We start from the raw sequence: 24,720 nt of genomic DNA, 5'->3' as shown, positions 1-24,720 counted from the left end.
CTCAATGTCCTTCTTAAACTGAGGAGCCCAGAACTGGACACAGTACTCAAGGTGCGGCCTAACCAGAGCAGAGTACAGGGGCACTATGACCTCCCTGCTCCTGCTGGCCACACTATTCCTAATGCAGGCCAGAATGCTATTGGCCCTCCTGGCCACCTGAGCACACTGCTGGCTCATATTCAGGTGGCTGTCGATCAGCACACCCAGGTCCCTCTCTGTCTGGGAGCTCTCCAGCCACTCCGACCCCAGCCTATAGCTCTGCATGGGATTGCCGTAGCCAAAGTGCAGCACTCGGCACTTGGACTTGTTGAAAGCCATCCCATTGGATTTTGCCCATCTTTCCAGTTGGTCGAGGTCCCTCTGCAGAGCCTTTCTACCCTCTAATTGACTAACATCTGCCCCTAACTTTGTGTCATCTGCAAACTTGCTGATGACTGACTCTACCCCTTCATCCAGATCATCAACGAATATGTTGAAGAGGACAGGGCCCAGCACTGATCCCTGGGGGACACCACTGGTGACTGGCCTCCAGCTGGATGCGGCACCGTTCACGACCACTCCTCTCCTCTGAAAACTTTCAGCAGAGAGGTGAATCCAGCATGGTCACCTACACTATATCCTGGCCATATCACTGTGCAACTTGTTTCTCCCTGTTGTGGAAAATATTTGACTACTGACATGAGGGAAGACAGCTCTCTCAAACATGAGGAGGACCATGATGCAGAGCAGCCAGCAATTTGGGTGCCTGTCCCACGTTCAGGACTCCCTTCACGCTAGCAAACAAGGAGGGCTGGGTTCTGTCCTCTGACCCTGAGGACTAATGACAGAGCTCAACTTGCATCCATAAGACTAAACCTATCTTAACGCCCTAAAGACAGTGTCAGCACTGTTACAAAGCTTATAGTACTGAACTCTGTGACACTTCCTCTGATGTCTCCAGCACAGTGCCATACCACCAAAAATGTATCTGAGCACTTCTGAAAAAATCCCATAATGCACCTATTTGTATAGGTGCTGGAAACAGACTTTACAGGTCAGATCCACTTTCACAATGAGTGGCTCCTGTTTTCTGCACCACTTTTATCAACAATTTAAACTTTTCTCCTTCAACTTCCACTTGATTTCGACTGAGCAAATACAGTAAGCTACCCATCTACTCAAATTACACTATCCGTAATTAACACACACACACATGAAAGATGTAAACAAAACAAACCTCATCTTTCCAGTCTAACAGAAATCAGATACATGGGATCAAGTTGGCCAAATATAGGTGTCTACAGTGCAGGCACCTGAATGTCAGGTTGTCACTTTGGGTTCCTCTCCCTGTCAGGAAGAAACAAGTGTCTGTATAATCAGGTTCGTCTCAACCTAAAGCAGACATTCATATCATGTTAAATCTTTCCCCAGTACGTGAATACATGCAGCTAATTCAATGAAGAACATGGAAAGTAATACAGATCTTAATTGTAGTGCATGTTTTAGAGGGTTTTTGTTGTTGTTTTGTTTTAATCTCCTGTAACTCAAGTAAGGCAGACTCTGGCATTGCTGTTCTGGACTCGTCATGCTTACCAGAGCTTCTAAATGTGAATGGACTGAGCAGTCTTTTACAACATGAGATTATTTTATTCTGAAAGGCAGAAGCCTTAATTCCAGGTTAAGTCCCTTCTGAAAACGAGAGACAGTGTTCAATTGTCAGTGTGTTGTATTTGTCAGTATAATCTATTATGTATTCCAAACAAAGTGTTTGTTTCCAAACAAATTGTTGTCAATCTCCTCTACAATTATTTCTGTTTGTAATACCAAAGGGCTTCTCAGGCCTCATCTTTGCAGTGAGAACTCAGATAATGAGAAGGCAAACCTGGCGATGCATACAATCAAGCAATAAATGAACCTCAAAAGATTCTGCATTTCAGCTCCATCAAGCATTGATGCCAATAAAATGGCTAATCTTGCTGGAATTCCGGCACTGTTCTGTTCTCATTTTGCAACTTATGATGCGTATTGGGACTCAAAACCCAAATGGCTACTGAAGTTTAAAGGCAGTGAGATTCAGTAGAAAGTTTTAATAAACACAGCAGCTGGGATCCCAGGTCATAGTATCATAGTATCATTCAGGGTTGGAAGGGACCACAAGGATCAGCTAGTTCCAACCCCCCTGCCATGGGCAGGGACACCCCACACTACATCAGGCTGGCCAGAGCCTCATCCAACCTGCTCTTAAACACCTCCAGGGACGGGGCCGCGACCACCTCCCTGGACAGCCCATTCCAGGGTTTCACCACTCTCATGGTGAAGAACCTCCTCCTCACATCTCGCCTGAATCTCCCCACCTCCAGCTTCATTCCATTCCCCCTAGTCCTATCACTACCTGAGATCCTGAGGTCAGTCTCTGACAGTGAGAGAGAGACTGACCACTGACAAAGGAATCTCCGGTAGCAAGCTAACCATGAGGTACTCCAGCCACAACAGAAGATTCGGATTGATTTCAGTGGTACACTAAAAGGGGAAATGCTCTTCTGCAAATAATGGTGCTTTTAGAACAGGCCTCTCTCAAAAAAAAATTTTCCCCAGATATTTTTACTACATTTCAGCTTTGAATGCAATTTTTATCCAATTCTTTCTGTTTTTAATAGCTTTTGATATATTCCATGATAGCAGTAAAAATTTCTGCATAGCGAATGTACGGTACTCTTCTGAAAGTTATCTCTGCTGCACAATGAACCACGATGTTGTAAAGGAGAAGGAATATAATGAGTTAGAAAAAAATGGAGAATTACATATTTCCTTGAGGTTTATTGGACTGTTCTATACAGAGAAGATACAATTCTTGATTGAATTACACAGAGTGGGTCAAAAGCATACAGAAAAGATACAACAAGGATAAGTGCAGAGTCCTGCACCTGGGAATGAATAATAAACTGCACCAGTACAGGTTGGGAGGTGATCTGCTAGAGAGCAGCCCCGTGGAGAAGGACCTGGGAGTCCTGGTGGACAAGAAGTTATCCATGGGACAGCAATGTGCCCTGGTGGCCAAGAAGGCAAATGGGATCCTGGGGTGCACTAAGAAGTGTCCAGCAGATCGAGGGAGGTTCTCCATCCCCTCTACTCTGCCCTAGTGAGGTCTCACCTGAAATATTGCATCCAATTCTGGGCTTCCCAGTTCAAGAGAGACATGGATCTACTTGAGAGAGTCCAATGGAGGGCGACTAGGATGATTAAGGGACTGGCGCATGTGCCCTATGAAGAGAGGCTGAGAGACCTGGGGCTTTTTAGTCTGGAGTGGAGAAGACTGAGAGGGGATCTAATAAATGTATATAAATATGTGAGGGCTGTGTGTCAAGAAGGAAGGGCCAGCCTCTTCTCAGTTGCACCCTATGACAGGATGAGGGGCAATGGGTGTAAACTACAGTACAGGAAATTTCACCTCAATGTGAGAAAGAACTTCTTTACTCTAAGAGTTACAGGGCACTGGAAGAGGCTCCCCAGAGTCGTGTTCTCTGGAGACTTTCAAGGCCTGTCTGGATGCATTACTGTGTGACCTGTGCCAGATTCTGTGGTCCTGCTCTGGACTAGATGATCTCCAGAAGTTCCTTCCAACCCCTAACATCCTGTGATCCTGTGAACTATCTACTTGATTCTTCCATTACAAACTATACCAAATTTATGTGACAGCTCACACTAAATCTTAAAATAGCATTCTGTAAAAGATATTCAAGGGTGACAGAGCACTGGAACAGGCTGCCCACATGGGTTGTGGAGTCTCCCTCTCTGGAGATACTCTGGGGTGGCTTGGCCACTGGCAACTGCAATGAGAGTGGTTGTGGGACTCACCTAAGGAAACTGCTAGGAGGAAAGAACCCATTTTCTGATTTGTTGAGTCACTACATAGAGTCTAGAGAGAGAGCAGCTGTCACAAATTACTGATGCCCCATTACACATCAAGCTGCATTTGGTTGATTTGATTACTCATCAGAAGGGCACAGAACTGTCTGGCTGTCCTTGAGTAACTTCAAGCAACCCAACATCAGGCACTGACAGAGCATGTGACCAGTGTTTTTTCAAGTGTAGCTCTCTTCTACAGAAATATAAGAACTCACTGGGGGAAAAAATATCCTTAGTACAGTGGGGAATAGATGTTCTTAATGGGTGCTATGAAACCACCCCACAGAACACCACTGCTGAATAGTTAACATTACTTGCAACCCAAATTAAGTGAAAAAGATTGACACAAACTTGGGAGTCGAAGGTCACAACTGTTAAGAGATTTCAAATACCCAAACATGTCATGTGAGAGGCTAGAAGGGGTTCTGCTCAAGAATTTCTTTCAGAAGTGGAGGTTTGTGAAAATGCCATTGTGCAAAGGAAATTGCTTTGTGAAGAATAAGTGTTCTTTCTGACAGGAAATCTTTTGCTATCCAAGATAACATCTGTGGTTCAAAAATTAAACAAGATGCCAAATACCAGTTCAAAGTAGTTAGTAGTGCAGTTGTTAGCACATTTAACCTGGGGAACTGAGCTTGGGTTACTGCCTGGTCATAACTAAAAGGCCACTATAAATCCTGTTGCAAGGCTCCCTTCACCTTTGACTCTGAGTTACTCTACTTTGTCTAAATAACTAAATGCTTATAAGATGAAGATCTGTTATCTGATCTATCACTTTACAAATAACTTACCTAATTATTCTGTCATTGTCTCTGTCCCAATGAATAGTTAAATTATGTACAGTGGATAGTGTTAATAGGACCTCTCAGCTAGTTAATAGCATCAAGACTGGAGGGGAGGTGAGGAAGTAATAGGCTAGATGTTCAGGCTCCCCAGTGTGGATCAGACAGTGAGGTATTTGAAGCTGAGACTCCCTTTAGCCAAAGACTTCCCTGGTTTTCAGAAGAAGGAAAGTTTCACGGTCTTTCTCATTCTCTTCACATCAAAGAAAAATAGAATCATAGAATCACCTGGTTGGAAAAGACCTTGAGATTCATAGAGTCCAATCATAACCTAACATCTCCCTGTACGAAACTGTTAGACCATGACCCTAAGCACCTCATTTCAAATGTCTTTGGAACACCTCCAGTGATGGTGACTCCACCACTCCATAGGCAGCCCATTTCAGTGCCCAATGACCCTTTTGATGAAGAAATTTTCCCTTATATCTAATCTAAACCACCCCTGGTGCAACTTGAGGCCATTCCCCTCATCCTGGCACTTGTTACTCAGGAGACGAGGCTGGCCCCTATCTCACCACAACCTCCTTTCGCATAGTTGTAGAGAGCAATGAGTTCTGCCCTTAGCTTCATCTTCTCCAGGCTGAACAACCCCAGCTCAGTCAGACACATGACTTGTGTTCACCAGCCTCATTGCCTTTCTCTGGACATGCTCCAGCAACTCAGCATCCCTCTTGTAGTGTGAGGGGCCCACAACTAAATACAGTATTGAAGGTGCAGCCACACCAGTGCTGAGTACAGGTATCAGTGCCTCAGGCACTGCTTTCAAGCAGTTCAGAATGGGAAAAATTTTTAAGTCACAAATTTCTGTGGGTGGAAAATCTGTTTATTTTCAGCTCCATATATGCAGAACTCAAGAAATAAGTTTGCTTTCATGTCTTCGGCTCTACACAGGTGCATATGATGACAGATCATCTGATTCAGAAGTGGGTAAGGTCACTCACATCTTCCACAATAAAGGACAACTGAGAAGACCCATTCCTTGATGAAACTGTATGGCTGGAGGTGCCACGTGGGCAGGTAAGAGTTGGGATAGCAACAAGCTGAGACTGTGTTAACAATATGCTTATTTGTCTCCATTAACAAAACAAATGCTGAGCTGTGTGCTGTCAGTATAAGACAAATTCACTTGTATTACCAAAACACCTGTTGCTTATCTTAAACACCTCTTTCATCTTATTTTGCAAGCTCTTTGGTGCAAGGACAGGGACACGCCTTGCACGCATACAAACAAGAAGGGCGTATATGCCAGCTTGGAGCACTAGGTGACACACCGATGCAATTCATTAAGAAACCAACTTGACGTAAAACACAACAGCTTAAACCTCCAACACTTCAATATTAAAGAAGGAAAGCAATGCTATCCTGAGAATTCAGAGAAAATGAGAAACCTGCACTTCTCACAGCCTCCTAAATTGCTTGCTGACTTGCCATACTGGGCCTAAGCATCTATTGTCCTTTTCTTTACCTACAGTGTGCTGGAGCTCACAGCATTTTAGAAACACAATTATGCCAAAGCTTTTGACTCCATTTTACTCTATGAATAAAAAGTATATTTAGCAAAATTTCACACATTGTGTTTAGTAGCAGTCCTACCTGCTCCACCTCCTTGGCTGTATACTGCATCGCCTCGTTATGCTGTTCTTCCAACATTTCCAAGTTCAACTCCTCTAAGAATTCATTCCTTTCATCATCCAGCCACCCTTCCTCCAGCTGCAAAGAATACATTAGTACATTATACTATGTTAGCACGGACATAGGCTTAAACAGAGAAAAACCCAAATGGCAATGCTTGACTAATTCTTTTTATCCTAATGATTCTCTTCAGAAAGGCAGACAGTAGGAGTTCACATCTCAGAAAGAGAGAAGAAAAAGATGGATGAAAAAAAAAAAAAAGAAGTGACTGTTATGCCTTTTATCCTTTCTTGAAACAGTATGACTGATTTTCTCTCATAATGAAGAAGACTGCACAGCACAGACATTATTTCCTTTCAAAAGGTATGAAAGGCACAGCACATAATCCTGAAGCTGTCATGTTCATTACCGCAGAGAGACCCCGCGCTGAAAGAGCGGCAATGTTACTAATAGGGCCAGGAGGCAACCGGGATCTTTCCTCTTAACAACCTCCACCCCAGCACTGTGCCCTGCTGCTGCCACCTCAATAGAAACCTTATGTTGCATTTCTGTCACCATTTTCCTATTGATCTTCCAGGTAAACAAACAAACAGAGGAGAGTGACAAAGATGCAGTGACTTGAAAGGAGGTTATTTTCATTCTTACAGTGTGCCTGAAAGCAAGGTTTATCTGCTTGGTTTTTTCCCCAGACATAAAATAATACCTTGACATTTGGTGAAGACAGTGTTGCAAAAAACCAGAAGGGGATGCTATGTTTTCTGTCAAGTGAGTATATCCTCCTCCTGCACCCACTTTGCACCCTTCACATCTTTCTAAACTGATGAAACAGGCACCTCTGTCCTAAAATGCTATTCTTCCCAGTTTGTTCATTGTGCATGTGTGCAGGTGGCATGCATCCATTTGTATCTGCAATCCCTTGCCATATGACACACTGTGTCAAAAAGGAAAACGTTAGTCGGTGGCATTTGTGGCTATAACAATGAGATCGTAGCAGAAGGAAACGCTTCTTGTTTTGTCACTGGTGAAGGAACCAGAGGAAGAACGTGGCAAAAAGATGCTAAAAAGTATCAGCATGAGACAATGAAAACAGTACCAAGTATTCCTCTCCCAAGATAGCAAAAGCAATGTAACAGGGGCCAACACCTACAGAAGAATTATCACTGCCACAAAGGCAGGCAAGCTCTGGCTCCAGAATTCAGTTGGAAAAACTACACCAAACCAGCAAAGTAGTAGTTCAAAGCTGCACAAGGAGTGACTGATGCTCTGTGGTACTCCTAGCTTAATACTGGCATGAAACCACCCTTTATTTCTGAAACTGGTGTATTTTTGCCCTTGACAATGAACTCCTTTCTCTTAAAAAAACCACAAGCCTTTCAGCATTCCCCTTGGCAAACCCAACCTCTAACAGTCTTGGATTAGATGGAGGCGTTTTTCTTGAGAACATGTAATTTTTATGTTTGTCCTTAATGGGAGTTTTAAACCATTCTCTGAAACATCTGGTACTGGACACCAGATTTGTTTAGTTACCTTGCTTTTTATCTCTAAGGAAAGCACAAACACAGCCTTCCTCTACCATAAAGGTCATGGCTGAATTTCCCTTGTTTGAGGAAATTGCAGAGATTAGCAAATATCAAAGATAAAAGATGAATCTCATTTGGGCAAATCTGCTGCTTTGATTAGAGCAGACACAGTACCTAATTAATGGGAATGTTTATAGAATAGAATAGAATAGAATAGAATAGAATAGAATAGAATAGAATAGACCAGACCAGGTTGGAAGAGACCTTCAAGATCATCGCGTCCAACCTATCAACTAATCCAACCCACCTAAACAACTAAACCATGGCACCAAGCACCCCATCAAGTCTCCTCCTGAACACCTCCAGCGATGGTGACTCCACCACCTCCCCGGGCAGCCCATTCCAATAGGCAATCACTCTCTCTGTATAGAACCTCTTTCTAACATCCAGCCTAAACCTCCCCTGGTGCAGCTTGAGACTGTGTCCTCTTGTTCTGGTACTGGTTGCCTGGGAGAAGAGACCAACATCTGCCTGTCTACAACTTCCCTTCAGGTAGTTGTAGAGAGCAATAAGGTCACCCCTGAGTCTCCTCTTCTCCAGGCTAAGCAACCCCAGCTCCCTCAGCCTCTCCTCATAGGGCTTGTGTTTGAAACCCCTCATCAACTTCATTGCCCTTCTCTGGACACGTTCCAGCAAGTAAACTGAGGGGCCCAGAACTGGACACAGTACTCGAGGTGTGGCCTAACCAGTGCAGTGTACTGGGGCAGAATGACCTCCCTGCTCCTGCTGACCATACTGTTCCTGATGCAGGCCAGGATGCCATTGGCCCTCTTGGCTGCCTGGGCACACTGCAGGCTCACGTTCAGCCTACCATCGACCAGTACCCCCAGGTCCCTCTCTACCTGGCTGCTTTCCAGCAACTCTGACCACAGCCTGTACCACTGAATGGGGTTGTTGTGGCCAATGTGCAGAACCCGGCACTTGGATGTGTTAAATCTCATGCCCTTGGATTCTGTCCATCTGTCCAGCCTGTCGAGGTCCCTCTGCAAAGCCTCTCCACCCTCCAGCAGATCAACTCCTGCCCCCAGCTTGGTGTCATTAGGAAATTTACTGATGATGGACTCAATGCCCTCATCCAGATCATCAATAAAGCTGTTAAAGAGCACAGGGCCCAGCACTGATCCTTGGGGCACACCACTAGTGACTGGCCTCCAGCTGGATGTGGCACCATTCACCACCACTCTCTGGGCTCGGCCCTCCAGCCAGTTCCTAACCCAATGCAGTGTGCTCCTGTCCAGGCCATGGGCTGACAGCTTGGCCAGCAGTTTGCTATGGTGGATGGTGTCAAAGGCCTTGCTGAGGTCCAGGTAGACTACATCCACAGGCCTCCCCACATCCACCAGGCGGGTCACCTGATCATAGAAGGAGATCAGATTGGTCAGGCAGGACCTGTCCTTCCTAAATCCATGCTGGCTAGGCCTGATCCCTTGGCCATCCTGTAAGTGCTGTGTGATTGCACTCAAGATGACCTGTTCCATGATCTTGCCTGGCACTGAGGTCAGGCTGACAGGCCTGTAATTCCCTGGCTCATCCAACCGGCCCTTCTTATGGAAGGGCACCACATTGGCCAGCCTCCAGTTTTCTGGGACCTCTCCAGTGAGCCAGGACTGCTGAAAAATGATGGAGAGCGGCTTGGCCAGCTCCTCTGACAGCTCTCTCAGCACCCTAGGATGGATCCCATCTGGTCCCATGGACTTGTGGGGATCCAAGCGGCTGAGGAGAGCTCCAACTGCCTGCTCATGGAACATAGCAGCTCCCTGGCTCCTTCTGCCAGCTCTGCAGGCCAGCTCTTTGGAAGATGTTCTGTCCTGCTAGTAAAAATTGAGGCAAAGAAGGTGTTAAGTACCTCTGCCTTTTCCTCATCCTTTGATACAACGTTTCCCTCCATGTCAACCTAGGAGTGGAGGTTGTCCTTGCCCTTCCTCTTGCTATTAATGTATTTATAGAAGGACTTTTTGTTGCCCTTCACAGTAGAGGCCAGTTTAAGCTCCAAATGTGCTTTTGCCTCCCTAATTTTCTTCCTACCTGATTTAGCAACATCCTTAAGCATTCCATGGGTTGCCTCTTTTAGAATTAATGAATCATAGCAGAGAATCATGGAATTGTTTTTGGTTGGAAGAGACCTTTAATATCGAGTCCAACCCTTAACCTAGAACTACCAAGTCACCCCTAAACTATGTCCCTCAGCACCACATCTATGCGTCTTTTTACTACCTCCACCCCCTCCCTGGGCAGCCTGGTCCAGTACTTCACACTGCTTTAAGTGAATAAATGTTTCCTAACACCCAACATAAACCTGCCCTGGAGGAACTCAAGGCCACTTCCTCTTGTCCTGTCACTTGTTACTCAGGAGAAGTAACCTCCTTTCAGGTTAATAACATGTGGCTCCATGATCCATGGCTTAGTATACATGTGTACTACATACACTGTGTGCACACCTATGCATGTGAGTGACACATCTCTTCCACTTACTATGTATTAAACAGGCTGTGCATTCCACCACTGCTCTGTTTCCAAATTTAATTATTCATTGGTATTCACTGTGTAAAAACTTGGCCAGAGAAGGTTTTCTTCCCTGTCACTGAACCAGTATGTTCAGCAGTCACCCTTCAAGATTGCAATAGTGTCATTACCATTTTCTGTCTAGAAATAAAAGCCTGCTTAAACCTGCTGTCTTTTACCAGAGTCAAAGCACACAATTAGCAGAAATCAGTTTGTGGGCAGCCTGATCTCTGACATACTACAGCTTTTTCTTCAGTTTTGTATGAATATATTCTTAAAACATATATATTAAGCAAAACCCCTCCACCCCCAACACCACAGCCCCAAATGCAAAAGAAAACCTGCTTTTATGATTTGAAAGGAGTATCCATATGGGAAACTCTACTGTACACATAGCTAAGTAATTATCTCATACTGATGTAGCTTTTTCTCATTGACCAATTTAAACAAATACAGTGAAGGAACTTTCCCTGGGCATGTTTTTTGTTTTAAAGTGTGTGGGTTTCTGTTCCCTAATTGAAAATAAAATATCATTGAAAAATAGTAAACATATTGAAACAACTCTCTCAAAACTTCTTCAACTTCCAGTGAGGGCTACAATTTAGCAATATAAACTGATGCATGGATTTTATTTCTTTTTTTTTTCCCCCAGTACTATGTCACCAGTTATATGGGAATTGTTGAGATTCCTGAAATACATGAAGGAACTTAATGCTGAGATTGTGAACCTTTTCTAACTACTGTGTTCAAGCAGACATTCCAAGTGGCACTGAATTACACTTACTGAATTTAATTTATACAGAGCATGCAGCTGGAGAGACTGAGAATATCAGATCAATAGCATGAGAGAAAAATGGCAACATAACCAACCCTGAACTGTGAGAGAACAGTGACAATATATTTTTTTGCTCTGCAATGGCCTATGAGAAGAATATAAAGGAAAGTACAAACAGTACTCTTCTTCCACTCTACCTCTCCTTTAGTCTGATGATCAACCTATCATCTGACCCCTACAATGATACAAAAAATTCTTGTCATGGCAAGACTCTGACATGTGCATAATTTTGTTTTTAAAACTATCTAAATGTTTCTAAAAGCTTTTGAAAAGGCACTTCCCAAAATACAATTTGTAATGTACAAACAGGTTTTACATGGACAGGGTGCTTTGAAAACAAAGAGATCCAGGATTGCTACTGTGAAAGTTCCATAACTGGTACAAATGAACAGTTTACATACCTGCTTATAAGTGTGTAAGATACAAAGAGTCATCACCAGTGACCAACTACAGCTTTGTGTAAGAACATATAAATGACTGAGGTAAGTATGGGAAATTTTTGCCCAGAACAAATAAGAATCATCTAACAAGTAATACATTGTTTTCAGACTCTAATTCATATTTTACTAATACCCCATTCGTGCTGTCAGCTTCATTTGTATACCTGCTTACTCTGTCTGCTGGAAAGGAATTGCTTAGTTTGGGGCAAACAAGCCCTAGTAATACCATGCTATTTTCTTTGCTGGCTAAACAGGGGCAAAGCTCTGCAATTACCTGTTTCCTCCTTTTGCCAGCAACTTTGCCATTCCTATTTCTCAGCAGACCATTACTTACAGTGAATGTATGGTACAACCCAGGTTCTGGCTCAGTGCATCTATTTAGTCTAACCTGCATCTCTGGTCTTGCAACCAGCAACACAATTTTCTTGCATTCTTCACTGGAGAGCAATGCCACTGCCTCTTCCCGATTCTGGACATCTTGGCCATTTATCTAGAAAACAAATGAAAGTGGCACATTAGTTTCTATTTCCACAAAGCAACACACAATAAAGGGCAGATATCAGCTCATTTGTGCTGAATGTATGGACAATGAAACTTGCACAACGGGCTCATCTTCAGCCCCTCAGTGGTAAGTGCCTTCACTCAATTATGCGCTTACTGCAAGAGCTGTATCGATCGTTGAAGGATGGTGGACATCAGAGGAAGCAGTTATGTTCATAAATGTCCAACCTGCGCCCTGGTAACATACATCTAGCAACACAATTAACCAGCCCCTGACAGGTGACGTTCATCTTTCTCCGTTCAGAGTAATGGAAGTGTCACTCTGAGATAATAGTGCTGGTGGAAGCAAGACTGGTAATGCTACAGCTGAAATCAGTCACACTGTATGCTGGTAGAGAGCCAATTAGAGAGCTACGGTATTATCTCTCACCAGGCAATACTTACAGGCCACTGCTTATTGCTGCTCCATTTAATCATTTCATATTTGTGTGGACAGCTTAGTATCCAGAACCACACAAAACATATGTATTCCCCTTACAAGGGGATAATAAAAATAAAAGTGATTCTCCAATAAGAATGTGCTTTTCTCACCACTTTTTGTCCTATTCTGTCACCTCATTAAAACAGCCACCCTCCCTCCATGGCTTCATGGTAACAAACACACATTGCATTGTCCAAAACCCTTTATCGAGGGAATCAAATAGAAATCTTATTTTCCATATGTATTTGGTTTTGTCCAGTTCACAGCACAAGAATTGGATTATTCTCATTGTACCAAAACCCCACAGACTTGGTCTATTTGAAAATGGGTGAAAACAAACATGGAAGAGGGAAGGGTCTGAACGTTTGGGGGAAATAAAATCTTGTAATCTTCAAAGTAGCAGGAACTTCCTTGTTGAACAGTAAAGACAGAGTTGCATCTTTGCATCTCTGTTTGGCCTGAAAATCTTGACTCAAACCCACAGCTTTAACTCTGACTGAAGCAAACCCCAGTGTACCCTGATTATCTAACCAGCAATGACTAAAATGTCTGAGACCATTCAAATCCTGCATGAAGGGATAGCTGTAGTCTGTGGGAGACCAGACAAACACCAGGTTATACAGAGCTGCCCCTGGTAAAGCAGAGATGCAGCCACAGAAATGAAGATACATACACAGAATCCTCCAGCTTATGCAAAATAGCCCCAGACATGGTGATTGATCAGATGACTTCTATTAGCCAACCAATTGCCTCTCACTGACCTCTGAGGTGGTGGCCCTGCTGTCCCCAGACAGTTCAGAGGTGTCCACCCCATTCAAGCTGCAACATCATGGGGGATGAACAGGACTTCAACCTGACCCACGGCATCTCACTTCCATGGACAGAATTTATTAGCCTGGAAGTTCACAGCTAAAAATAGCAGAAGTTTATTTAAGTCTCACTAGGACTGGCCTTTTAAAACCTTTCCCTTGATACTGTAACATTTCATGTAAAATATTCAGGCTGTTCTTAGATGCTTAAGGAGATTGTGAAGGTGATGGGAAGAAATCTGCTGTAATATTGTGAGAAATACATACAACATAACACCCCTCCAAGCCTTAATAAATGCCACCAGCTACTGAAAGAAAAAGCTTCTATGCTCAAGGGTCCAGCTCTCTCCCAGCCTCAGTGTAATCCCCCCGTAATGGCACTGTCACCCTCTATTTCTCTGAGTTGTCTCATCAATAAGAATAGATAGAGGGTCAATGTGTTTTCAGATATGAAAGTAAACCTCACATAACTCTACAGGTGTTAACTCTAATGATCAAACTCAGAGCTATATATCAGCACTGACATTAAAGTAATGCTCCAGTCTACCAAATTACCTATGCTTTTCTCTCCCCATCAGAGTCTTTACTCACAGTTGAAATTAGTTTCCTTAGGAACTGAAGAACAATGCCCTGAACTGGTGTTTGGTTTCCACTTCATTTGGAAATTTTAGAAAGCAAGCAGTAGAAAATACCTACCCTCTCTTTCCTTATTTTGAAACACATAGAGTAGGAAGAAGAGCTGTTTCTACTTCACAGAATCACAGAATCACCAAGGTTGGAAGAGACCTCAAAGATCATCAAGTCCACCCCGTCACCACAAACCTCATGACTAACTTGATCAAATATACTGTGACAGTCTAATAAGTTTGTCTCTCTCTATGTGAGTCAACAAAGATAAAAGTGATAGCAGAGCCACTGGAAAGAAGGTGGAAAGAATCCTGTCCACCAATCCTGGATGCAAATCAGCTTGTGATTGCATCGTGATAACACGGGACTACAACAATGGACCCAAGGACCCAGCCATCACACCTTTAGGGCAAGATAATCACCACCTGTTTCCTGAGCTTTGTCTGGATGGAGACAGGGTAGACGGAGATTCCCCCCTCCTCCAGCCAGGGTCTTGCCCAAACACACAGATTTCCTGCCACTGGAATTCCTGAGGGACAATATTTGACTACATACCTAAGGACTAAAAAACTGTATAAAAGACTTGAGCAACTACTGGTTTGTAGAGAGAAACACAGGAGAGAAACAGAGGAGAGAAACAGAGGAGAAAAACGGGGAGAAAAACGGAGATGAAGGAAAACACAGGAGACGGGCCAGGCCGCTGAGAAGCCGGGACAATGCTGCTCCGGAGAAAAGAAGCTGCCCGGAGGACCACAGCTCCAGCCAAATCCTCAGCACTGTTCCTGTATCAACCCAACATCTCCCCAGAGGACCACAGCTGTTCTCCAGCAAAAGCCTCACCACGGTGTCTCTACAAACCAAACATCTCCTGCAGCACCTTTCCTCCACAGACTTTAACTGTCCTGGGGGGGATGAGGGGTGTGGTAATATAATTCCTTTCCTCTTCTATCTCTCGTCCCTCTCTCTCTCTCTCTTTTCTCCCTTTCCCTTCTATTTTCTCCCCTTCCCTTCTTATGTCCACTTTCTCTATTTTCTCGCTCTCCCTTTCGTATTTATGTAATAAATAGTCTAGCTGTTGATACTTTGGCCTCGTTTGTGCCTTTAATTTCACAACACGGGAATATTTAAAAGAACTGTGTCTCTGGACCGAGGCAGTTAATGTCTCCGGACCGCGACATTTAAATGGCGTAGTCGGCAGGATTCCCGTGCAGTGAAAAGTATCACAGCAAAATTATTGCATTTCTGAGAACCCCGAAATGTGTGTGTGTGCCTGAGACGTACTTTTAGTACGAAGCGAGAGTGGAGTCCAGATTCGCGTTTCCACTCGCCCGCGAGGGAAGTGGCCGGAGAAGGACGAAGCGAAATTTTCAGAGAGACTGTGTGGGAGTTCTCAAAAGCTTTAAATGTGTGTGCTTTCTCGGGGAAGATTATCCGGGGTACAACTGTTGGTTTTATAGTGTGACCTCCTCGAGAATCCTCTGTACCCTGCTTTAAATTTGTGTGTGCATTCCCGGGGAAGATTATCTGGGGTACAAATGTTGACTTTATAGTGTGACCTCCCCGAGAATTCTCAGTACCCTCTTTTAGGAAACCCAGTGTTGGTGATATTTGTAAAGTGTGGCTTTCCCGAGAAGCCCAGAATTGAAGCAAAAGTTGAGAAACTTCTGCCGGTGTGTGTTTGCTCAGGGAAACAGAGTAACTCTTCCCTAAGAATCACAAGGTTGTTGTCCTAGTGTAACAAAAAATTTGAGGTACAAAAGCTGAGAAGCTTTTGCAAGTGTGGGTTCACTCAGGGAAATAGTGTGACTTCCTTGAGAAGCCCGGGTTGCTGTTGTTTTTTTTCTTGTGTGTGACCTCTCCTGAGAAATCTATTGTGCATTTTTCCTGGAGAAGATTATTTTGGAGTAAGCCTTTTAAAAGTGTACGTTTTTCCAGGGAAGATTTTGCTGGTACAAACAGTGTTTTGATCTGACTTCCCCGTGAAACTTAGTGCCCTATTAAGAAATGCTTTGTGAAACAAAAGAGATGGCCGGGAGTGAGAGGCTTTTTAACCTTTTAGAAGTTCACGGTGCCCGCCCATCTGTACAGGTACTTGACTGGGCCCGTGAAAATTGGCATAATTTCCAGAGTGTGGCTGATAGAATTGTGGCCCTGCAGAAAGATGCACGAGCAAAAGCCGGGAAAGGCAAAGGTTTTATTTGTGCGGTTTTAGGTGCCTGTTTAGCCGCCTCAGTGAAGGAGAAAGAGGAATGGCATGAACAGGAAAATATAACTATTTCCTCTTTGCAGGACTTAGTTTCGTCACTACAAAGCCATGTTGCCACTTTGAAAGACGTAGTGGCAGATCTTAAAATTCAATTGGAAAAGGAGAGGAGGCAAAATTCGTATTTGGACTCAAAAGAGGGTGTGAATTACTTGGAGTCTGCCCCTATGTGCCCTCGGGCAGAACTGACAGTGGCTAAGGAAGCTGCTGCGCATATCAGACCTCTCATTAAAACTGAAGTTTTATATGAGGATGGGGAGGTTACCCCCACTATCACAACCAAAGAAACACCTTTCTCCTCAACTGAATTGGCCAAAATTCGTAAAGAATTTGCACGCTCTGCTGGGGAATCTGAGGTGGAATATGTCTGGCGAGTTTCAAAAACTGGAGGTGATCAGATTCTGTTAACAGAAGCTGAAGCCATGGGCTATTGGGGTGATAATGTTTTTCTAACTACAAAAAACAGAAGTGGACCCTGGAGTCTTACGCAAAGAGCTGCCTATTGGGCAGGGGGGTTTGATCCAAAGGAGAGGGGTGAACCCCTAATTCTGCGGGGAGGGATGAATCAGATAATGGAGAATGTGCAAAAAGCTGCATGCCTGCAGATGATATATGAAAGGGAACTAAAACATAATTTTGAATCCCCTCTTTCTATCCTGGTGGATGCAAACAGAATGACTCCTTTGATCAGGGGTCTCAATGACTTGCTTAAAATAAGAGGTATCCAGCTTCAAAAAGAAATAGCTAATACCCCACTTTCTTCCAGGACATGGCAAGATGTGGGGAGGGAGTTACTAGATTATGCTAGGCAGTATAGTGTACCTGAGGAAATGAAAAAACCTCAAACTAGAGGCTTGAGACATGTGAAAATGACTCACCCACCAAGCCCCCAGGGCCAGATGCGCCGTATTCCTAGTAGGCACCTGGCTAAAGGCAGGGAACACTTGAATACCCGGCAGTTTTGGTGGGGGGTGGGTCAGAAGAAACGTATTCCAAAAGAAGTGGTTGATGGGGTAGCCACGAGACAATTACGAATCATTGTGCAATGTTGGCCCGAGCCTAAAAAGAGGGCTGAGGTCACTGCTCCCCTCTTGATGGGACCATTTGATGAGGGGAGGGATATGGCCCCCAGGGCAACTAAGGGCTTCACTTCCCAGCGGTGAATTGGGGGGTGAAGCATGAATCAGGAGATCACCAAAAAATTGTACTTGGTTTGGAAAAAGACTTTTGTTTGTGTTTAGCTTGGCTTTGAGAGAACCTGAAGCAATCAACGATACTTACAGGCCCATTCAAAGTAATTATCACCTGAGAGGGTGGCTCTGAATGGTAACCTGGAAATACCAGTTTTGTATGTTTCAAGGTTGTGTTTCTTATTTAAGTTCTAATGCTAAATTTAAGTTCTAATGCTGAAGACTACCTGATGTATTGTCAGAAGGACTTGTCTTGCTATAATATGGAAGACTTCTCAAGTTTTGCATCAACAGAAGACATCTCTTCAAGGACTGTACTTTCCATAACCCCGCAGACATTCAGATCTGGACGGAAGCTCTCACTTCAATTCCAAACTGAAGGACTGACGGGGTGGGGGGGTATGGGTTTGTTTGTTCTCCTGGCTTCCAGGAGGAACAAGGATGCTTTCACCTTGTGTAATTACCTGGTTTAATTTTGTTATATTTTCTTAGCATTGTCAATCTTGTATAAATCCCTGTTGTATACAGTGATTCAACATGTAGTGTCCAACATGCAGTTTGTGTCTAATGATGGTGTACAACAGATTTGTGCTGTTAGCCAATCAAAACTTATGTCTATTGCAAAAATTGTTTAAAACTTCTTTCCTTCCTTTTCCACTTCTTTCCTTTCTTTCCTTTCTTTCTTCCTTTTATCTTTGATTGACGGGGTGGTGTGACAGTCTAATAAGTTTGTCTCTCTCTATGTGAGTCAACAAAGATAAAAGTGATAGCAGAGCCACTGGAAAGAAGGTGGAAAGAATCCTGTCCACCAATCCTGGATGCAAATCAGCTTGTGATTGCATCGTGATAACACGGGACTACAACAATGGACCCAAGGACCCAGCCATCACACCTTTAGGGCAAGATAATCACCACCTGTTTCCTGAGCTTTGTCTGGATGGAGACAGGGTAGACGGAGATTCCCCCCTCCTCCAGCCAGGGTCTTGCCCAAACACACAGATTTCCTGCCACTGGAATTCCTGAGGGACAATATTTGACTACATACCTAAGGACTAAAAAACTGTATAAAAGACTTGAGCAACTACTGGTTTGTAGAGAGAAACACAGGAGAGAAACAGAGGAGAGAAACAGAGGAGAAAAACGGGGAGAAAAACGGAGATGAAGGAAAACACAGGAGACGGGCCAGGCCGCTGAGAAGCCGGGACAATGCTGCTCCGGAGAAAAGAAGCTGCCCGGAGGACCACAGCTCCAGCCAAATCCTCAGCACTGTTCCTGTATCAACCCAACATCTCCCCAGAGGACCACAGCTGTTCTCCAGCAAAAGCCTCACCACGGTGTCTCTACAAACCAAACATCTCCTGCAGCACCTTTCCTCCACAGACTTTAACTGTCCTGGGGGGGATGAGGGGTGTGGTAATATAATTCCTTTCCTCTTCTATCTCTCGTCCCTCTCTCTCTCTCTCTTTTCTCCCTTTCCCTTCTATTTTCTCCCCTTCCCTTCTTATGTCCACTTTCTCTATTTTCTCGCTCTCCCTTTCGTATTTATGTAATAAATAGTCTAGCTGTTGATACTTTGGCCTCGTTTGTGCCTTTAATTTCACAACACGGGAATATTTAAAAGAACTGTGTCTCTGGACCGAGGCAGTTAATGTCTCCGGACCGTGACATATACATAGGTTTTTTCCCCCTGATTTTTGAAAGTTAAAAATATTATTGTATCCCATTTTGCTTGCTTCAGTAGATATTTTAGAGAAAGAAACAAAAAGCAATATGCTGACTTTTACACTCCCAGCCACAGTCCATTATGTGGTCCCATCAACTCCAAGTACCACCAAAAACTCACTGCCCTCATGCTGTAGTATCTGTATCTTCTGTGGGTGGAACACCATCCATCCTGTGAATTTTTCACATACCCAACCACATAAGAGAATAAATCAGTTACCCCTGAATGAGCCCTGAAAGTAAAATGTAGCTTATTATTTCCTCTCTAAAACATGGGCCACTTTGGTAAGCCAGCTCATAGACTCTGGTGTGTTAGCTAGACTCCCAAAACTGATACCAAAGTAAGAGACACAGGTATAGGCTTCATCAAAGGCAGTTCCTGAAAAAATGGAAAGACTGAAGAGGCTGATCTTGTGACAACCTGAAAGCTCACATGACTAAATGAATGAAGAGCAATTACAGAACTGGTTACAGAAAAGTGCCTTGTCACAACCGGAACTACCTCTGGGGCTTCAGTAAAAAAGGTCAAAATACAAGGGAAATTGTCTGGGAAGAAGAACTAATAGGCTACAATACAGCAAAGACTTTCCAGTCTACTGCTTTCTGGTAGCTGTTTTATGATTTTGTCACTAGGGTAAAAAATAAAGGACTATGCCTTTTCACCTGAAAACAGAAACCCTCTCTACACATACACTGCCCTCCTCCAGAGCCAGCAGCTGGCCACCCTCACCCACAGGGTTGTGCTGTATCACAGAAACCTCTCTTTGGGGCAGGCCTTTAAATAGGTGGATCAATAGAAACAAAAGGGAAAAGAAAAGCCAAGATGGTGGATTAGAAAAGAAGTCAGAAAAACAGCATTTTACTGGAAGAAAAATACTAACAAAAACCTAATGAGCCCCTTCCTCATATATCACAGAATCACCAAGGTTGGAAGAGACCTCAAAGATCACCAAGTCCAATGTTAATCTTTCATTAATAGTACATAATTTCCATGAAAACTCTTAACACTATGCTCAGCACAAGTGAGCTTTACCCAAATTTATGCGATTGGTGAAGATCAGCAAGTCTCTGACACCCATATAAATGTCTGTTTAGAATGTGACACCAAGATGAACATAGTGGAAATGAGATTTACTAATAAATATGGCACAGACACAAAAAAAGACACTGTACATAAGGGCATCAGCCAGAACAAGTTTGTCGTTTTCATTTTTCAGTACATTCACTCCAGCTCCTGTCTATTGTGTTAAAAAACAGACAGACATGGATTTTCTCATCGATCATAGTAACAAAGAGAACTACCTTCCCTCATTAACAGTCCACAGGCAAGACAGCACTGTGTGTGTTTGTCTGAAGAAAGAGTTTAAGGAAGAGTCTATTGTCACATACTTGCAGAATGCGGTCTCCCTCGCGGATCCGGCCATCCCTGGCAGCAATGCTGTTTGGATCAACCTGCACAGGACAACATCCAGTAATTGAACACAGAAAGATTTTTACTGGAAATGATAACAGCTGCATGATTGCACATTTTGAAAGAGTACCGTTTTTGCTCTGTACAGAGGCAAAGTGAAGTTTCCTTTAGAGTCATATGAACTCGATAGTTCCTTAAATAATCATATAAGCTTGTTTTAGATAAAAGCCTGGGGAAAGAAAGGGTTGGGAGCACACAATTTTCAGATTAATACTTTTCTATGCCACCGTCAGGCATTAACCTTCAGCTGTCAGATCGCTAGGAATTAATGACAGTCCATCTTCTCTGGATGTTCACTATGGACTGAGGTGCTTCTGTGGCAGCTGATACCTCTATACAAATGGGCCTGTCTTTGGGAAAAGAGTAGGTTTATTTTTCTGTTGTAGCAACATTTACTATTAAATTATCTCAGACATCCATCTATTATTTCCTCTGGAATTCTGCAGCTTGTGAAGAAACAGCAAAAATTCCCAAAGGATCTATATTGTATAGATCACTCGCGTGTACAGTGTATCTTTCCTGGTCTGAGTCAGTTAATTTTAAGTTAGTTTAACCTAAATAGATGTTTAGAGCTCCATTAATAGTTTATCAAAGTCACTATAGCTCATCCCTGAGCAATGACCTACTGTTCATTACAGGGCAATCTGATCTATCACCTTTCCCTTGATGGCTATGGTAAATCATTTATTTTGCCTCGTCATGCCACAAGCTATTTTTTTCAAACCAAACATTTGAGTTGAGCTTTGCAGTCGAGGTTTGCAGGTTACAGCTATTAGATATTATTTTCTCATGCAAGGCCATAGTACAAAAACGATTCTGAAGCGATTCATCAAGTACAAAAGACAATACAATTACTTTCTCTTCAAAAGTTCTGAGAAATTTCTACCAGCACATTTCAGACACAATCCTGGAGTGTATTAAGAAATGCCTGCATTTTCCTTGTCCTCACAAAGACAGACTTTAACAGCAGTGCTTTAACAGCAGTGCTTATGCAACTCATGGAAAACTTTTTCTTGAATAGTTTTCTATTCATTTAGAATAATAATAAACCTTTATTTTAGAATAAACCAAACTAGGTTGGAAGAGACCTTCAAGATCATCGCGTCCAACCCATCAACCAATCCAACCCACCCAAACAGCTAACCCATGGCACCAAGCACCCCATCAAGTCTCCTCCTGAACACCTCCAATGACAGCGACTCCACCACCTCGCTGGGCAGCCCATTCCAATGGGCAATCACTCTCTCTTTACAGAACTGCTTCCTAACATCCAACCTGAACCTCCCCTGGCGCAGCCTGAGACTGTGTCCTCTTGTTCTGGTAGTGGCTGCCTGGGAGAAGAGACCATCATCCGCCTGTCTACAACCTCCCTTCAGGTAGTTGTAGTTCTTGTTCCTAAGCTGAGTTTTTCAGCTTCTTTGACATTCATGGCAAACACATGCAGTTCACTGGTATCTTAGAATTCTCTCTATGAATCCTCTCTGTCCACAAGCTTCTCCCAGAATTTAGAAACACAGAATCATAGAATATCTCAGGTTGGAAGAGATACACAAGGATCATGGAGTCCAACTCCCTGCTTCTCAGAGGATTACCTAAAACTAAAGCATATGACTGAAAGCATTGTCCACACTTGAACTCTGACAGGCTTGGTGCCATGACCACTTGCCTGGGGGAACCTGTTTCAGTGACTGACCACCCTCTCAATGAATAACCTTTTCCTAATGTACAAATCTGGTTCAACACGTTGCAAAAGCGACAAATTGGAAGACAGTTCATGTAGGGAAATCACCAGCAACCTTGGAGTCACAAAAAACCCCACAAACTCAAAACCCAAAACAACAGAAAAACCTATCCTATTTGAATGCTTGGAGACTCAAAGGGAGCTAGTGTTCCTGAAATTCTTGTGTACTGACTACTCTGTGAAACACTAATACCCTGGGATGCCATGTTTTTCTGGTGAAGCCAATGAAAACCTGAGGGTTCATCCCATCTCAGTATCCAGTATTCTACTTTTTGTCTGGCAAAGAAAAATAAATCAATTACTTCCTAACACATTCCTCTCACAAATAATAAAGTAATAGTGTGGCAAAGGGAGAATGCAAGCACAGTGCAGGGAAAGTGCTTTTCTCTGCCTGGTTTCCACCACAAGGTCATGTTTCTCTCAAAATTCAGACCATGCTCAGACTTGCCTACCTGTGATGTTGTAGTTAAAAGCATTCACATTAAAGAAGCTCACCAGGAATAACTACACTACTTGGGCAGCATATTTCAAATGGATAATCTGAATGAATTGAAAGTGACACATGCTGGCTGAGGACCAACGCTTCTGCACTCTGGTCTCAGGGCACTTGCTCTTACATTCCCTGGCATGTTCACCCCTCCACCACAAGCATGTCCCATGCTCTTCACTGCCATATCCTTACCTCACTGACATAGATCCCTGTGTCCTCTTCATCATCAGTTCTGTAACAGACAGTCAACCCCAGCTTCTCCTGGCTGCTAATGCGGCACAACTCCACCTCCTAGAAGAAAACACATAGGTTCATGTGGTGGCTTTTGCCAAGGGTGGAAAAAATTGTGTAGCCCAAGGGAGCACCAAGTTGCTGACACACTCATGATGGATGACTTCTACTTCCCAGTCTCAAGACTGTGCATCTTTAAGGGGGAGGGGAAATACTCCATGGATTAAGAAGGAAATCACAGTACATTGCAGGTTCAAGCTACGTAGAAACTTAGAGAAATATGGCTGTACACTGATTTTTCTTTTTTTTTTTAATTCTTTGGGAAACTGAAGCTGACTTACAGCATATTGCACAGTCATTTTAGTCCTATCACATCAACTACTGATTTACAGGATATAAGACAGACTACGTATCAATCAATCCATCACACAACTGCCACTCCCTTCTAATAGCAATCCCAAGCCATAAAGCAAAACCACAGCCTTCCATTTATAGCACAATTCCTTTCCTGTCCAGTTTAGTGCCATAGCTTCATTCCAGAAGCTGTTAGAAAAGGATGCTTCACGGAATCTCCTGTGGAGCTGAACAGTCGTGGCATCCTCCTCACTTGTGAGATGATGCAGAAAACATATTTTCAGTGCCAGATGTCCCAGCAGTGGCATCTCATGGAAAGTGCAAGTTTTAGGGCAGATGGTGCAGTGATAACTATTACAAACACCCAGATGAGTTAAGCATCTTTAGGGTTTCATGGAGGAATCATTCACAAAAATGCACAGCCACACTTGGTTTAAACACTGTGAAAGAAAGAGTTGTAAAGAAGCACAATGAGCCCAGTAACAGGGTATAAGCTTGGTGGCAAATAGGAAACTTTAGTTGATATTGATATACATATATTCACAGGGAGTCTTCAGGTGACATTTGGAGCTTAATAGATCCTGCTTCTCATAGTTGCACTCAAAAAAAAGGGACAGACAAACTGATGCTTCAGTTCTCAGCCTGTGACACAGAGCTGGTTCCTCCCCATCCTCAGAGATGTTATGCAGATTAAGCTACAAACTGGAACATGGTGCACAGCAGTGAGGACTCACTGCTGAGTCTGATTTGAGTTGTGTGGACCAGGTGTCAAAGTACTACAACATCCAGAGAAACCTGCCATCCAGGCACATGGGTTAGCCAATGAACTCTGTGCCATTTTCATTTCACAAAGTGCACTGCTACGGTTCCCTCCATTGCTCCCTCACCAACATACACATCTACATGGGTTCAACACCTGCATAAACCCTAAAAACTTCTCCCTGGACTTTAGAACATTCAATGTCTTAATGAAAACTAAGGAAATGTAGAAAATGCCATGAAACTTGTAGTGTTCTTTCATTTTTCCTAAATATGGCAGGAGTTTGGAATATGGTTTTAAGACATGGAATAGTCACTACCAGTAGAAGTTATACATCAGGTTTGCAAGACCAAGCACAGGACCG

General features: G+C 43.4%; 1 protein-coding gene across 2 annotated transcripts in view; it reads right to left on the bottom strand.

Annotated features, from left to right (window-relative positions):
• Nucleotides 1–24,720, bottom strand: part of PDZRN4 (PDZ domain containing ring finger 4) — a 278,600-nt gene that overhangs the window by 7,543 nt on the left and 246,337 nt on the right. For both annotated transcript variants that reach the window (XM_068170212.1, XM_068170214.1), the window contains exons 6-9: nt 23,204–23,302; nt 20,699–20,761; nt 12,105–12,206; nt 6,321–6,437 (exon numbers count right to left, since the gene is read on the bottom strand). In XM_068170212.1, the coding sequence (XP_068026313.1) occupies nt 6,321–6,437; nt 12,105–12,206; nt 20,699–20,761; nt 23,204–23,302 (381 nt within the window). The remainder of the gene's footprint in view (nt 1–6,320; nt 6,438–12,104; nt 12,207–20,698; nt 20,762–23,203; nt 23,303–24,720) is intronic.

This window comes from Melanerpes formicivorus, unplaced genomic scaffold (genome assembly GCF_026170545.1).
Source record: "Melanerpes formicivorus ecotype bairdi unplaced genomic scaffold, bMelFor1.0.p_v2 SCAF_3, whole genome shotgun sequence".
NCBI lineage: Eukaryota > Metazoa > Chordata > Aves > Piciformes > Picidae > Melanerpes > Melanerpes formicivorus.
This window is presented reverse-complemented; position numbering and strand designations above follow the sequence as displayed.